The sequence below is a fragment of the Odontesthes bonariensis genome, chromosome 14 (assembly GCF_027942865.1).
Source record: "Odontesthes bonariensis isolate fOdoBon6 chromosome 14, fOdoBon6.hap1, whole genome shotgun sequence".
Classification (NCBI taxonomy): domain Eukaryota; kingdom Metazoa; phylum Chordata; class Actinopteri; order Atheriniformes; family Atherinopsidae; genus Odontesthes; species Odontesthes bonariensis.
The window spans coordinates 23041869-23058427 of NC_134519.1; the positions used below are offsets into that span (position 1 = coordinate 23041869).

A 16559-nucleotide genomic window follows, 5' to 3' on the forward strand; every position below is an offset into this window, starting at 1 on the left:
GGACAGAAAAACAGAACTATAGCCTCAAGCAAAACCAACCCTGTGATGCACCAGCGACTTTGTTGTGTCTCAGCCCTGCTCAGTGAGTGTGTTTACCTCAGTCTGCACCATGGCTGGTCTCTGTGTCCGCAGCATTTTGACAGTTTGGAAGATGTCCACTGCCCCTTCGTAACGCATCCTCTCCAGGACAATACTCAGAGTGATAAAGACACCGGTCCGCCCCACGCCAGCACTGCAGCCACCAAGGACAAGATTTCAGCATAGTTACGTACCGGCTGTCCCACTTCAGTGAGCTTCACGCTGACAAAAACACACTTTACAGTGACTTGTTTTTTTTTTTCACGAGCTGCCGAGATGAAAGCATCTGATCACCTGCAGTGAACGGTGATTGGTCCATCTTGGCCGAACTGCTCCTTGGTTTTGTGCACTTGGCCAATGAAGTCGATGAAGCCCTCCCCAGATTTGGGCACGCCTTGCTCTGGCCAGTCAGTGAACTGGAACTGACGCACCGTTCGCGACTGGCCATCCTGAAGGAGTGAGGAGTTGGTAGAAAGAAGGCCGTGTAAATATATCTGGAAAACCTGCACACTGAGTTGATTTGGAAGTCTGTCGAATGTCTTTTCAACCAAAATAATGCTTCTATTGAAAATATGTGGTTACTGTTTATGTGAGGTGATTATTTTACAAAGATTATTTACAGAGCTTCTTCCTGCTATATTGACTGAGAGGAGAGCCTCTGCCAGGCAATATCCTTTTTTTCCTTCTAATGATTACTGTTATCTGACCCTGCATCAGAGGCTGTGGTTAACTTAAAGCTGTAACGTCAGTACGTCTGCTACTGTCAGCCACTCAGTGGGCAATTACATCTTTTCTCTTCTGCTCAGCCTTTCTGACTCCCCTTTAATGGCGATCAATAGAGCATCTGTCGATGTGGCGTCACTGCAGGACAGGGCTTAACTGGAGTTATCTATGACTGGCACATGTGTGCACGAGTGCGTGTGCACACCAGCCTCTCACACGCGCTAACACACACTCACACATGCACTATCAAGGTAATTTGGAGACACCATGGTTGAATTAGCAGCCCACAGCAATTTGTCAATAGTGCAAAACTATTGTGTTGCACGCATTCACATACAAAATACTCACAAACCAACACACACCACAGGTCGATAAGACATGCTATGCGTCACTGCCCTCTAATGAAGGAACAGAGCCAAAAAGTCAAGGATTGGGATGCTCCACAGTCTGCATGCAACATACAAAAGGACAAGGAGTGCTTAAAAACACCATGGTATAAACCCACCCTGGCATCTGTAACTTTGAACTCTCTGAGGATGTACTGAGGCATGTTGTACTCCGCCATTGGGTCAACCACGAAGTACTGATACCTGGCAGAGCGCTCTGCGGGCCAATACTGGTGACACTTCTCCTAACAGGGCAGGGAGACAAAACAAATCAACAAATCCGTGAAAATTGCGAAGAAGTTTGAAATGTTACAAGATCAGTTATTTGTAGAGTGCACATGTAAACATATATCGGCCATACCCGTCCCATTTCTCTCAGTTTTGTCAGCATGACCACTATGGTGGAGTTGTGTTCCCACAGCATTCTCCAGAAGTCCTCCGTAGTCTCAGCCAGTGGACCTTGGGTGGCAATGTAGCCTCTTTGCTGCCTACACACACAAACACACACACTCGTTATGTATCCACCTCCTTCTTTTATTGTCCTTGTTTCTTCATCTGCCAGGCAAATGAGGGCAGGCTTCAGGCGTTACAGAAGAACAGTCAAAACACGTGCGCACAACCTCTCTGAATGGCTGAATCATCAGAACGTCTTTGGTGTCCGTCCAGTTTACAGAGACTGAGACGAGTGCCGCGCAGTGTGGGAACGTGTACACAGTAATGACAAGTCTGACAGGACATGACAGATGAGAGCGCTGCGGTGAAAAGCTCTCCAGTCCATTCACTTATCAAGCCACCATAAGAGGACAGGAGGGTCAGGTCAGATTAGTGTTTGCACATGAAAAACATACCTGTATCCGTCTATGTAACTGGCATTGACGTAGTCGGAGCCCTCCAGGCCTCTGATTGGCTGCAGGCATACGCGAGTGGTTTCATAGGGCATAATGTTCACCAATCGGTTCTTGAATTTGTTGCAGGGGAGGTTGGCGGTGACAAATCGGGACGTGTGGGCTTTGGTGTTAGCCAGACGCTGGAATGACAAGACAAAAAAAAGACAATAAATGATGATAATAAGTCATGTTTGACCGTGTGTTTCTACTTTAGAAACAAAATCATTTAGCAAATAAAAAGGGATTTGGAAAACCAGTGTGGAAGCTTATTTTGGATAAACTGCCTTGTCAGCAAATGTGCAATGCTTTGATGGTATTTAGTACCCATTGAAATGAAAGAAAGAGGGTAGTAAAGAGGAGGAAATGTCATACTAAGAATTTCTTTCTAATATTTTTTTCAATATCGTCTAATTAGTGAGATTTTTGAGTCAGTTTCCAGAGCACAATGTTACATCCTTAAATATCTTTCTTTTATGTCACAAACATTCCAAAGCCCAAATATAATCCGTTCACACTAAAAAAGAGAAACATGTCATGAACTAATTTTCTGTTCCCAATTATCAGCTCAAAATAAAAAGAGTTATTTTCAGAGATTTCATCTAATTATGTGCTAACGCACAAGCATTTCGAGAGCAAAACCCGAACGGTGGATGAAGCCGGGTTCAAACTTTGTGTTCCATTTTTGTTTCACGTAGAGGGGATTTTAAACTTTTTTTTTTGTTATAACCATTTGAAAAAAAAAAATTGTAGTCCACAGCTGGGCAGAAACCCATAATTTGCTCACGTTTTCAGGAAAGAATAGTTAGTGCATCGACTGTATATAAAGATTTAAGCACATTGATATACTTTAGGGTTTGAAGTATGCAGAAAAATCTCTTCAAGATAATAGTCTCTACAGATATGTATTACTCACTCAACATTGACCACTGATTACTTCTATGGAAATTGTGCCTTTCAATATGCATTGACTTGCATGAATGCCCATTGAACAAAATGCATTAAACTACTAGGCTTACAGAGGACATGTAATGGCAGCCAAACAGCCCACAATTTAAGAATGGAGGGAAGAACTGTGGTTTTGCCTGAAGAGTCTCACCTTAGCTGACCAGTTGTTTTCAGGTCCAGTAATCTTTTTCTTTTTCCCACGAGCAGTGAAAAATTTTATTTTTAAGAGGCAAAGATCAACTCTACTTTAACTGCTCCCAGCACAATGCATTTACTGACTATTTTATTCAAACACAGCCGGATAAAGTTTCTTGGCCCGCTTTCCCACCTTAAACTCCAGCTCCATGCCGATGACATGCTCTCCAGGCTCCACCTTGGACAGCTTCTGCATATAGGAGTACAGACTCCGGGCGGCCACCTCCGTGTTCCCGCAGGCCACGGCCTCCAGCAGGGCCTCGTGGATGAAGCTGTATTGGTCTTCCGTTTGAACCATGTAGTTCCTCTGCGAGCGCATCAAGGTCACATGACCGTAGATGTCCACAGTGCGCTCATGTCGAATGCGCTCCAGCATGGCATCAATGACGATGAAACAACCAGTGCGACCGACACCAGCACTGATAGAGAGGGAGAAATACTTCCTTTTGATATTCAATTAAAAAGGTATAGTTCCAAAAACTTGTGAAACAGAGTTGCAATGCTCAACTGTCATTTTGAATTCATACACTCAGGCTTTTTTGTCCAAAGAGTAAATGAGTGTCAAATTCTCTTACATTGCAGAACCAGGCTGGCAAATTTGGGGATCGGTCTTACAATCTAACTCTTTGAGAGAAAGATAAACTTGAGTTTGTACTTACCTGCAGTGAGCAATGATGGGTCCGGCATCAGGAGGGTTGCAGGCTTTCACCCTGCGGAGGAAGTTAAGGAAGGGGGTTGGGTACTCTGGCACGCCGTGATCGGGCCAGGCTGTGAACTGGAACTGACGCACCTCCCTCCTCTCACTGCTTCCACTCTGGCATGGGACACAGTTGGGAAAAATCGACTTTACTTTCTCAAGTCATATCTGTGTGAACGCTCGCATGAGTGAATCGGCATTGTTGTATCGCAGAGAAGACAATTTCCTATTCAGTTTTCTTCTCACAGGGCTGTGTAAGAGAATATTTTAAATGGATTTATGCAATGACACTGCAAGAAATGAAAATCAAATCCTGTTCACTGCATGTATCCCAACAACACCATCATTTTACTGAAAATGTCATTTAAAAAAATTTCAATGACCAACATTCTACAGTTTAATATATCTCCTAACTTAATTTTTTACAAACCATCAACAAAAATGCAGAGAAGCAGTCGTGCACTGGAGCTACATTTGGCCTAGTTTCTGTGTCTCTAAGTAGGCCACAGAGACAAGTCAGCCTGACGCTCCTAGATTAGCCCTGTGCTTGAAGAAACTGCTCTGCTTCCAGCAGTGATCACATCTCAGTGCCTGACACAGGGAGGCTGGCCTGGTTTGAACACTCCACGACTCCCAGACTAATCTATTACCCTCCGTGTGTCCACATCCACCACTTGCTCAGCGATGGCAGGAATTCATGATTGTGTCAGTTGCACCTGGTTTCAAACTGTTAGCTCAAGGGATCAAAGGAGTTTTCAGTGGCAATAACCCTTATTGAGGTAAGGGCAGAGCGGTGAGTCGAGGGTGGATAGAGTTGGAGCTGGGGGCTTAAGGAGAGCAAAGAGCAAAATAATTCACCTTATGCAGGGAAAAGGTGCGAACGCAGAATGTGGCGAGCTCCATTGTGTCCAGCAGTGAGACCTGGATCATCCCGTATGTTTCTGTGCCGCGACTTGGCCAGTACTGGTCACACTTTATCTGTAAGGTTACAGGAGAGTCAGTAACGTTTGCACACTGGAGCAGCATTCTTGGTCAGTTTAATCAACTTGTTCAGCCGCACATTCAATGAAATCATAAACTGCAGGTAAGACAGACAGTACGTTGTGTATGACAGTACTCTAGCGAATAAAAGAAAATGTGGATTTGGGTCAGTGGGTGAGGGCCTGGTTTCATACCCGGGACTTCTCTTCCAGGCGTGTCATCATCACGACAGAGGCAGTGCGCTGCTCCCACACCATCCTCCAGAAGTCCCCAAACGTCTCTGCCAGTGGTCCCTGGGTAGCGATGTAGGCATTTTGCTTCCTGTAGCCATCAATGTAGTTGGCATTGATGTAGTCGCTTCCCAGGATACCTTCAAACGAGAGACACTCGTGAGGCTCTTGCCAACTGCATTTTGCATAAGCGTCATCATAAATTAACCTCTGTGTATGACATTAAGCAATCAAAGGAAACGTTTGTTTCTGGCACCCGCGGTTTCGACAAGACGACAACAAACAAACAGGACTCCGTCAGTGTGAATTCAGGGGCTGCAGATCACAACCCCCCCCCCCGCTTGTTCTGGAGGAGTTCTGGCTGCACTTGAATGCTCTCACCCTGTTTGTTAGTCTCACGCTGCTGCACACAGCAGGTCTTCAGCACTGTTTGCAATTTCCGATTTCATCCATCATGCGGCTCCCCCAGCCTCCCACCACAACTTTTTGTGTTCACCCTCTGAACTCAAACATGCTCCGACTCTCCCCAGAACAACACAACTTCTTTGACTTGATAGTCATCGCAGGGTAGTCCTCACCTTCTATGGGAGCCAGGGTGACTCTGGTGTGGTCGTATGCTATGACGTTAGCGTAGCGGTTTTTGGGCTTGTTGACCTCCAGGTTGGAGTGCTCCCAGATGAACTGCTGACCGGGGTCTATTGACTGGATAAAAGCAGCAAATGCACACATTAAATGTGTGCATATCAAGTGGTGCATTTCAACATAATAGAAAGAGAGTGCTCTGTAATGTAGACAAGCCAGAGCAATATAATGAACAACTGAATAAATCATGAACATACAGTCAAAACAGATAAAAAGATTAAACAACATGGGTTTTATGAATCAATGGCTTAACATGCTCAGCTTTTCTAAACAATAAGGTTGTTAACAATTCATTTCTGCATATGAAATGATGATGCATTACTTACTTCATACTCTTGAGAGAGTCTCAAGTTATCGTTAGCTTTCAGCAGCTCTATGTGCTCAGCCAGCTCGCTGATGGGGATGGGAGGGTGGCTCATCATTCCTACATTACAACAAGGGTCAGAGGTGTTGCAGACTTCAGCTGAACTACCTAAAACTACAGCTCTTATGCAAATGTGTGAAAATAATGATACAATCAGACAACATCCACATATCATCATTTACTGAGGCAGAAAATCAATTTTGATCCATGTGTGGGGACAAAGTGAGGCGAGTCTGGTTTGCAAATTGTTTTTCTTTGATAAATTGCTTTCTCCACGATCAGAAGAGCAGAGACTCGGTAAAAACAAACTCAGACAGAACACTAATTAGGAGGGTTGCACACACACACATTCTTACAGACACATTAAGGAAGCTACCTATGGCTCATATAGTAATTTATTTTCACAGTTGGAATAAAAAAAAAAAAAAAGACGAACTGGAACAATCCATCTGCCATTATAGAAAACAAAACAACAGGTGGTCGCTGCAATAAACCAAGGCAATATTTCTGTGTTTAAAATAAACACAATCCTAACTGCCACAAAACCAGGATGCATTCACATGCTTCGCTGAATTAAAACGCATGCTGACACAGTATGAAAAGCATTCTGCTTTTATATCTATCAAATCCATGCTCTGATTATGCTCCTCCACGGATCAACACGGCAGCATCCACAGGTAACCCCAACAAAATGCTTCCGTCGCATACAAAACAACCTCAAATAGCATCAGCTGGTTTTGTTGGAAACAAATTTCAGCGATGTCGGGCATCTCTAAAGCACAAATCTCCAGGGAGAAGAGGTGGGCGAGGAGGGAGTTTCAAGGTTTCTGCCACACAAGAGGAAGAAATACTTATGATGAACGAGAGGAGCTGGGGCGCTGTATTCTGTGGGGGTTTCTTTGCTTCCCAAGAACATGTAAAAATAGAAGACTTCGAAGCTTTCATCTATTGATTGAATAAGCATCTGTCTTGTTTGACCTTTTGCATCCTGGCAGGTAACCTTTCTCCATGGTGACACATCCCACTGCCTTTTCAACAGACATGCTTCAGTATTCCTTCAACCCAAAACATAGCGAGAGCAGTCTTTCAAATCCTTCAGTGTTACTTGGATGTTGACTGAATGAAAGAAGGGAAAGTTAAGGATCACTATCCCGTGGGCCTCGTCCACAGCAGCTGTGTTGTTAGATCTCACACTGTGGAGAGCAGTAACATCGGTGTAATTACTGTAAACGGACCTTATCCCTTTCATTATCTTTACGAACAATCACTGTTAACCCACAACACATAGTTTGAGCTAACATTTTAAGCTTTACACATTCAAAAGTGTTAAGGCAGATTTCTGCCTGCTATCCACAGCCTGGCATGTGGAATGTGGGCGAGCGGAGATGATGAGCTCTCATCACACCGTTATGACTCAGATGTGACTAATCACTGACTGTACTACCTGGGCAGCGGCCATTTTGATCCTAGAAACGACTGGAAGCTGCCAGGTATGTGCTGGCTGCGATGGGGAGAACTTTCTCAGTCTTGTCTGTATAATCTTAGCAAGGATAAAATTAGCTTCATGAATATTTCATTTCTAAATGAGATGAGCCCTTGGAAGCACACTTTATCATGCAAATACAAAGCGTATGTCTTTGGGTGCCAGTGTGGGTCCATGTTTCATACCAGGAGTCTGGAAATTGATGCGTCTCATCTCCACAGGGTCTGTCGGGTGGTGGGCCATCATCTCTGCGTTGTTCAAAAGGCTCTTGGTTCCAGGTTCAGAGTCTTTACGCTTGCTGGTGAGACATCAGTGAAACAAAGGAGGAAGGCTCACAAACAATCGACCAGGATCAGAAAACGACACACAATACTGACACACCCATAGCATGGCTATTTAATTCGACTAAATAGTGCATTAAAAGACATGGCGTTTTACACCTTTTTACAAATTCTCCGTACAGCATTTGGTACCATGTAATTGCTGGGGGTTAAAATGAACAAAGTTTGACATTGGCATAATCTTACCTGTCAGGTTTGCTGCTTCCCGTGAAACAAGGGTTGGAATAGTTAAGAGGAAGAAAAGGAAGGAAACAGACAGATTGTTAGGGAGGAAAATCAATATTTTGCATTAGTATTCAAAAGCTTGATGGCTTGCAGCAGATATCACAGGCCTACAGCAGGGTCAGACTTGTTTGATGGCTGTCTGAGGGGAGAGCCAACTTCTAAACTGGGACATATTTGATGAATTTTGAGCAGTTGTGGGAGAAAAGCTGCCAGACTGCAAGAAATATCAGCGAGAGCTGCAGATAGAAATAGAAAAAAAGGCACAGCGCTAAAAAATGGGCACTGGCACTTTCAATTCCATCCTACATGCACTCTTGCTGATATAAACATCTACCACAACGGCTTACATATACTAATTCACTCTTGAAAACAGTCCCTAACACTTATTTAAACATTCTGCTTGCAGGAAGTAACATTTACTTTATAAATAAAATCATTGGTGCTTCTCATGGAAGCTGTTGACATTCTGAAAAAAACATAGAATAAATCCAGTCTCATCCTCTAAGAGAATCAAAGCTGCTTTGGCATTTACTTGATGTGACCAACAGTCTGAGTCATTGCTATGGTTGTAAACTTGACATTTGCTTTTTATGAAGTTCATCCCACTCACTTTTTGTAAAGGAGGATAGCAATAACGATGCAGATGATGAAGACAACAGCCAAGACAGGTCCAACCACCCAGATCAGACCATCACCTGCATCAAAAGGCTGGGGGTCTGAATCCGGGGCAATGACCGGGTCTGTGTAGGGGCTGGCCACATACATCCTCTGGAGAAAAACATCCCAAAAACATAGTCAGTTACTTTTTGTTCGTAGGATAACACAATCATATTTTTTTCGTTAATCTCTGTGGGAAAAGAAATATCATGAACACCTAAAAATAATGGCGACAGTTTGGCAAATAAACAAGCACAGTACTTAATCCACTGCTTGCTTATACAGTGCAAACATCCAAGCACAATTGCATCATCGCCAAACTGTTACAGTGGATTGCATTAACTGAACAGATATTGTCCAGGTCAGGCTGATTTTATGTGCATCCGAGACAACATACACATACAGGATCTACCATTACCGAGGTCTGAATTGTTGCATTTTTGTTCCTGTGTTTTTTATTGTAAAATAAAGTTCACATTATGCATGTACGTCTATTCCAGTTTAAACCCATTATTAGTAATGGAAGTTTGTGAGGGTCACTGCATTTCTTTGAAACAGTTTGACTGATGCAAATTACATTGTTTTAGCAGCTCAGACATATTGATCACAATGAATAGTGACAGCCTCCAGGTGAGAAACGCAGGCGGCACGGAATGAGGGAGGGCTTATGAACACGGAGAGAAAAAAAAGAGTCTCTAACAGAGTGTCATTGCGTACCCCTGTTGTGGAGTTCAGCTCAGCCAGGATAAAGAAGACGTACTCCAACCCTGGCTCTAAAGCTCGGTTCTCAAAGCTTCCATAGTCCAGCTGGTCCCCGAGGGTGAAGAAGGCTGGCAGGGTGGCAGGTGTGAAACGGGCTGTGATGTAAGCCCGCCTCAAGTCCACCTGCTTCTGCTGTCGAGAATCCCTCTGCCTTTGACTGATGTCTTTTAACAGCTGAAGAGAGTGTGAAGGCACCAACAGAAAAAAAATGAAGCACTCTACATTCTATAACTAATACTTCAACACTATTATTGACTTAAAAAGGGTTAGCGTTGCCAGGAGTTCTTAGAGATGGTATTGTGTGTGTTGATGGGTCTTTTCCTGAGTCCAGGCTCAGACATCATTATTGTGGTTCTCACCTCCTCTAGGTCCATTTCGTCTGGGCTCTTGGGGTGTCTGAGGATGCCACGGCCCCTCCGCAGTGGAACCACGACGACATAAACATTCCTGGGGAAGCAAAGGAGGAAAAACAACATAAGGCTAGCTGCACTCTTATGACGGGAATTTTTCTTGCCAACTCATCGCATTGCAGAAAATATCTTTAACACTTTGTCAGTCTGGCAATGATGTCATCATACTTTCCTCTGTTACAGAGTGCAGCCATCTGACTTGAGTGTACCAAGTCAGATGATTACAATGCAGCAGTCAAGCTGACACACTTTGTAGGAAATTACAACTATTTCAAAGACTGTAACAGCATCTAAAACTAAACTTTTCAATCTTACTTGACAGGAGTGCGAGTTTCTAGTGATGGCAAGATAATAGTGACGGTGGTTTCAGTTTCACGGGTGTGGTCAATTTCAGGGCGCCGGATGGTGATTGGCGGGGATGTCTTGGCGTTTATGCGAAGGCGGAGGCCTCCCATGTTGCCTTCAGGAGCTGTGATTTTAAAGTCGTAGCTGGTATCGGGCTGAAGGTTGGGGATGACTGCCTTTCTCAGGCGAGCATCCACCTCCATCTTCAGACGGTTATACTCCACCTAGAGGGTTGGGAAGGTATAAATAAAAGGCATAGTTTGATGCTAAAACACTAAATTCAACCATTTTTTTCAATTTTTCACTTAGTTAATATGGATAAAGATTTAATCTGAGAAAAAAACTTTAACATTTTGGGAACTACTGTACATGTCAAGATCATGTCATCCCCTTCTTGTGCCATTACCTAAAGTGAGCTAAATTAGCTTAGCGTAAAGATTTTAAGCGGAGAGATACAACTAACCTGGCTCTAGAGACCCATGTCCTTTGTTAAATCCATACAAAAAAACAAAATGCGAAACTGGGGCATTACAAGCCAAACTATTGCTTTGCCAGGACTAGTTGCTAAGCAACCAGTGGAAACTCCAGGAAGTTGCTTGGCCCAGCCAAGAAACAGCATACTAATGAAAGAACTGTAGAGGCGCTGGTATGCAGATTTAGTTAAATACAGTCAGTGTTTTTTTCAGTGTAACTTTACACTGTATCACCCCAGCATTCTCTTAGTGGCCCATTTCACGTGGGGTTATGCTTATTAAAAACATAGGAACTTATTTTAAGCATCATCTAACTTTCTCAACCAATATGTTGTGTCATGTCACTTATTGTTGCCTTCTAATGACATGAAAAGCACAGTCAATAGGCGATTACATACAATAAAACGATAGGAGCTGCTGGTCTCTGGAAACTCCCAGGTGAGAAGAACACTGGTCTTTGTAGCCAGGTTGACTGAAAAATTCCTCGGCACATCTAGGATGCAAATAACCAAAAAAAAAAAAAAGTTACTCGTGATGAAGTTTTTCATACAAATCACTTGCTCTTCTGGTTTCCAGGTGCAAACCTGCAAAAGTGGAGTCTGATGTGTTACTGGGTGAAAAAGACATGACGGTTAGGAGGATGGGCAGGTGATGAGGTGAGTGGATGGAAAGATTGAGAAGTACAAGTAACAGACAGATTGGCTACAGGAATGTGACATGCCACATTGTCAGAGTGTAAGTTTGTGTTTGATCAACTCAGAATTCAGCTTGTCAGCAGAGGCTTTGGAAAGGTGGCAGTGAAGGTCTATCAGATTAAAAAAAAAGAAAAGCTTACCTGCAGGTACAGCACCAGGCGGCAGTTTTCCCTTCAAATAAGACTGAACACTTACCTTCTTTGGTAGATACTGTACGTCCAAACCCTGTATTGACTTTTACCTGAGGGTTTGTGATAAGCAGTGCTTTTGAAGCAAACATCCATTAACACTCAACCTGCTTCCACGGGTGGTGAAGGGTAGGTGATGAAGGTATAAGTGAGTGAGTGAGTGGAGGAGATTTGGGGGAAGTAGTCGTGTTCCTTTGGGCTTTGCAGTTCTCCGTCTCTCTGAGGTGCACTGGTGAAAGGCAGACCTGTAAGAACTGGCCCAGACTTCTGTTAGATTAGTGTTTTAAAGGGAACTCCACAATCAGGGGAGATGTGAAGTTGAACCAGTGCTTAGAAGTTGAAAGGTGTTACCCAGGCCTGAGGCCAACCCTACCTGTTTCAAAGGCCAGGGTGAGGCACACCAATGGAGGGCTGAATGGACCTGGCCCTGCCTTGTTATGGGCTCTGAGTCGCACTTCGTAGGCTGTGCTGTGATTGAGGCCCAAGATGGTGTAGCTGGACTCACTTGCTGGCAGTGTGATCAGCCATGGAGGAGCAGAAGGGGCTGGTAAGGCAGAGGGGACGGGGTCAGCAGAGGGGACGGGGGATGCAGCCTTTTTGTAAGCTACAGTGTACTCTGTAATGACACTGTTGCACTCATCTGGGGCAGGAGGCAGCCAGGAGAACTGGAGGGAGCAGCAAGTCGCATTTACTAAGTCAACTATTTTCGGGTATCCTACAGGTGGAAACACGGGAATCGTTACTTCCTGTTGCACCACATCTCCATAGCCTGCTCGGCTCTTTGCAGACAGGATAAAGACGTAGGAGGAGCCTGGAGTGAGGTCTCTGACAGTGAAGTTTCTTTCACGATGTGTAAAATCCATTGAGGTGTTTACAGAAGTATTCTTCAGGCCAAACTGTAGGCGGTAGCCCTGGATTTCCACTGGTGCCCCCCGGCTATCAGAACCTGTCTCAGAGCAATCCAGCGGAGGAGCCCACCTCACCACCACGGTTGAACCCGATCCTGGACGCACCCAAAGGGAGGGGGAGCTGGGCACTGCAAATAACAGTGTAGGCAGAAGAAAATGAGTCGTGATATCTATTATAAAACCATATATCTATACATCATGCAAATCTTGTGAAGGAATTAGAATTGATTGGGCTGTTATTTACGGCTGCCTCCCGGTACAGCTTGCTGTAAGATCAATCCTTGAGTGCGTTACTAAATTACGAGCGCAATATACTTGACATATGCTTACCGATCCCTTTGGTCTGCACCAGCTTGACTTTGCTGTGCGCTCCATCCCCTTTGGTTGTATATGCTGCCACTGAGACAGAGTACAATGTCTCTGCTTTTAAAGCTCCTAAAATGAGCTCCTGTGGGAAAGAACACGTAATAGTTAATAAAATATGGAACCTCTCAGTTTTAGGCAAAAAACAGCTTCTCTTTGCTGACAATAATGCATCAGTGAAAGTGATCAAGTTACATAATCTATTGTGACTTAATGAGGACTGAAATGAATTGGCTGCATTATGTTGAATGTATAAACTGTGATTTATTCTGTAATGAGAAAAGGATGGGTTATTTGCACTCACATATTGGGTGGAATCATCCTCATCCATCTTGTTGTGCAGACGCAACCCAACCCGGAGGCAGGCCGAGACAGATGAGAGCAGGAGTGAGTCAAACGACCAAATGAAACCAAAAATGTTTACGCTTTTAAAAACTGGACATCGTTTCATCTTTAAAAAACTGTGTTATCATATCACCTGAGACTCATCCAATAAGAGGTCTTTGATCCGGGGTAGCGTGCGTGATTCACCGCTCTCTGCACGGCTGAAATGCACCTGGTAGCCACGGATTTGGCCTTGCCGTAACCGTGGCAACACAGAGCGCCAGGTGACTCGAAGAGCTGAGGAGTTGAGCGGCTGGATGTCCACCTGACGAGGGGCTGCACTGGGAACTAAGCACACGCGCCCAAATATATTGAAATAAAGAATTAATCAAGGGACATAGTGCCAAACCGGTAAATAATGAGCTTAACAATTAATAATCTCTTACCATCCTCATCTGTTCTGCAGAGCAAAGCTGGGCTGGTGGGTCCGCTCCCCTCTGCAGTGGATGCTACTATGGTGATGTTGTACCAGCTCCACTTCTCCAGCCCCTCGATAACAGCCTGCCCCTGCTGGGCTGGGATGGGGAACCCTTTCACCACCAGGCCCTGACCTCCACCTCCTGCCTCAGAAACTCTTTGGCATTGCAGCTCATAACCTGCCAACTCGCCATTCTGGCCCTCCATTGGAGGTGGCCTCCAACTTACTCTCAGCGAGGTGGAGCTGGCACTCTCACAGGACACACCCTCTGGTGCAGCTGAGGGCTCTGATTGGACAGGGGGCAAGGAGGGCAGTTGGCAAAGAATTTAGGAAAGACCCAAGAGAATAGAAGTCAAGAAACGAGAGAGGGAAAAATTACAAGCAAAAGGAAGGGAGATGAGGATAAAAAAAAGGAAACAATAAAAAAAACGATGTAAACTGAACTGAAAGAGAGAAAAATTGGGCAAACATGGCTCGGACAAAAATGGGGAGCAACACATTATGTAAAAAGTATTATGTTAGGCTTAGAGCCTAATGAAATAAACCAGAGACAGAAGTATTGACCCTGAGTGGAGAACTTAATTATACGCAAAGAGAATGTGCATCCAATAGCCATTGATTATATCTTATCCCCTGGTTGTTGAAGCCAGTGGTATAAAGGATCCAGTTTCGCGAATGAAAAACACAATGTGTCTTTCCTTCTAAAAGGGATGACAAATATATTCATTTCACAACACCAGCTCCCGCGGCGGCATAATCCTTGAGTCCTCGGGATAATAGAGTGCTGTGAGACGTTCCACTGCTGACACGAGGAAGGTCTTGGCTTCACGGCAAGGAGATAAAACAAACTAAAACAGATCTCACGCAGTGCCAAAAGGATTAAGGATCCAGATTTAAAAAAGACAGAGAAAAGGCACTCAGACTGATATAGAAAGTCAGGCTAGAATGAAGACAAGCATTGAATCAGACGTGCACTCGGGTACGTAGCAAACATGACCCAAATATTCACACACCTTCACCACGGATTTCCAAGCCATCGATATGGCTCTCCTAATGCAATGCCATATAAGTAACACACACGCAAAGGCCAAGTGTAGCCGAGGTACTTGGGTGTTTGTGTTCTAGGAGTCTATGGCATGTATGTGTGGGTGTGGGAGTGTAATAGTCATAGCTGACAGGTTCAAGTATCTATTCACTCAGCCATACAGCCACTGTTCTGTTGGCCTCAGGGGACAATCAAGATGTGCACCAAAGCTTGGCGATAACAAAGCACACATAACCTCACAGGGAAATGATTTCTGCTTATCTAGGACCATCCCTTAGCTGCATGCCCCCCCTCACCATACTTTGCCACTTCCTCCGGCATGCCATCTCGAGCTCCCTTTTTCGAAGCAAAGACTGAAGAGACTAAGATGTCTGTCTGCTGAGTGATTGTAAATACTTGACCAAAACTTACCACTTTTGAGGGACCACGACCTGCAGGACTGTTTTGCGACTGAAAATACTTTATCCATTCTTTTCCTTGTTCCATTTTCTCTGTTATCTCTTCTCCTCTCTTGAGAGCAGATATGACTTTAAATGTCACAGAAACACTGTGGCATTCATTTGAACTCTTAATTGGCTATCAGTGTTTGTGTAGAAAAAAATGACAGAAAAGGAGACAAGGGAGAGAACCCACGTTTGCTGTGTATAAAATACAGACTGGGTGGTACTTACTTGTCAACATAACAGGCCGGCCACCGTCCTTTACTGCTTCACACAACTGACTGTTAGCCAGTAAGTGTCTGACTATTGCACGAAATCAAAGACATTTGTCGCTGATAGAGTGGAAAAAGTGAAAGGATGGTTAAGAGAAGGAAGACTGAAACATTAATCGGTGCTCCATCTCCATCTGTCATGGTGTTTTGGCTTGTGCAAGAAAGAGAGAGGCTGAGTGGGGAAAGAAAGGCACAGTCAAATGTAGATGGATGGATGGGAGGAGGGGATGGACAGATGGGATGAAAACTGAGACACATGGAGTTTTGCAAAGACGATTCCCAGGTTGTACTGGGTCAGGAGCTGAGCTGAGGACAATATGACATGAGTGAGCGTGTGTGTGTTGATGTGTGTGAGAGGACAAAATATTTAGATAACATTTTCTGCACAAGGGGGTGTAATACGACACAAATAAAATATGTGTGTGTACGTGAGCCCAGTTGAACTGAGACGTACTGGCTTGTGACGTCCTCTGCACCAGTTCATTAGTGAAAGCGCCGATGCCTTTGTTTGAGATGGCGGCCAGGGAGAAGGAGTACTCTATGTTTGCTTTCAGACCCTCCACGGTGTAAGAGTTCCTTGGCCCGAAGGTCAGCTTCTCCTGCGAGGCAGAAAAGAGAGGAGTGGAGCACAGAGAGGTGAGGCGGCACGAGGAGGGATGTGACGAGTCAAAAGGTAAACGTTAAAGCAGAGCAGGAGAGGAAGATACGAGATGGTCGCCACATGACACAGAGGTGCTGGACACCCGGGTTAATCTTTTAGATTTTTTTTCTTTCATCTCTCCCTTTACACCTCCACTCAGCAGAAGAGAGAAAGAAGGCTTACCAAGCTGCCAAACTTGACAGGCTTGTAGAGTAGCTCATAGTTGACTATTTTCTCCTTGGTGTATGCGGGTTCCCAGGTTAGTTCAACGCTGGTGTCTGTCACCTTGCCGACTTTAAACTTGCCAGGTTGGCCTGGAACTGAAGGTGAGAAAGCAAAATTTAAAACTCAATTAACTTCATCAATCGTAAAAATTCAGTAG

The 16559-nt window shown here is 44.4% G+C and overlaps 1 protein-coding gene across 1 annotated transcript in view; it reads right to left on the reverse strand.

Annotated features, from left to right (window-relative positions):
- Window positions 1–16559, reverse strand: part of LOC142399156 (receptor-type tyrosine-protein phosphatase S-like) — a 67920-nt gene that overhangs the window by 2938 nt on the left and 48423 nt on the right. The window contains exons 11-35 of the mRNA XM_075483645.1: window positions 16361–16497; window positions 15992–16136; window positions 13749–14066; window positions 13457–13650; window positions 13283–13309; window positions 12946–13063; window positions 12081–12743; window positions 11223–11317; window positions 10322–10575; window positions 9956–10043; window positions 9552–9770; window positions 8788–8945; window positions 8139–8153; window positions 7797–7909; window positions 6091–6188; window positions 5701–5824; window positions 5087–5262; window positions 4770–4889; window positions 3874–4028; window positions 3348–3633; window positions 2036–2214; window positions 1549–1675; window positions 1307–1432; window positions 373–527; window positions 97–232 (exon numbers count right to left, since the gene is read on the reverse strand). Coding sequence (XP_075339760.1) covers window positions 97–232; window positions 373–527; window positions 1307–1432; window positions 1549–1675; window positions 2036–2214; window positions 3348–3633; window positions 3874–4028; window positions 4770–4889; window positions 5087–5262; window positions 5701–5824; window positions 6091–6188; window positions 7797–7909; window positions 8139–8153; window positions 8788–8945; window positions 9552–9770; window positions 9956–10043; window positions 10322–10575; window positions 11223–11317; window positions 12081–12743; window positions 12946–13063; window positions 13283–13309; window positions 13457–13650; window positions 13749–14066; window positions 15992–16136; window positions 16361–16497 — 4226 coding nt within the window. The remainder of the gene's footprint in view (window positions 1–96; window positions 233–372; window positions 528–1306; window positions 1433–1548; window positions 1676–2035; window positions 2215–3347; window positions 3634–3873; window positions 4029–4769; window positions 4890–5086; window positions 5263–5700; window positions 5825–6090; window positions 6189–7796; window positions 7910–8138; window positions 8154–8787; window positions 8946–9551; window positions 9771–9955; window positions 10044–10321; window positions 10576–11222; window positions 11318–12080; window positions 12744–12945; window positions 13064–13282; window positions 13310–13456; window positions 13651–13748; window positions 14067–15991; window positions 16137–16360; window positions 16498–16559) is intronic.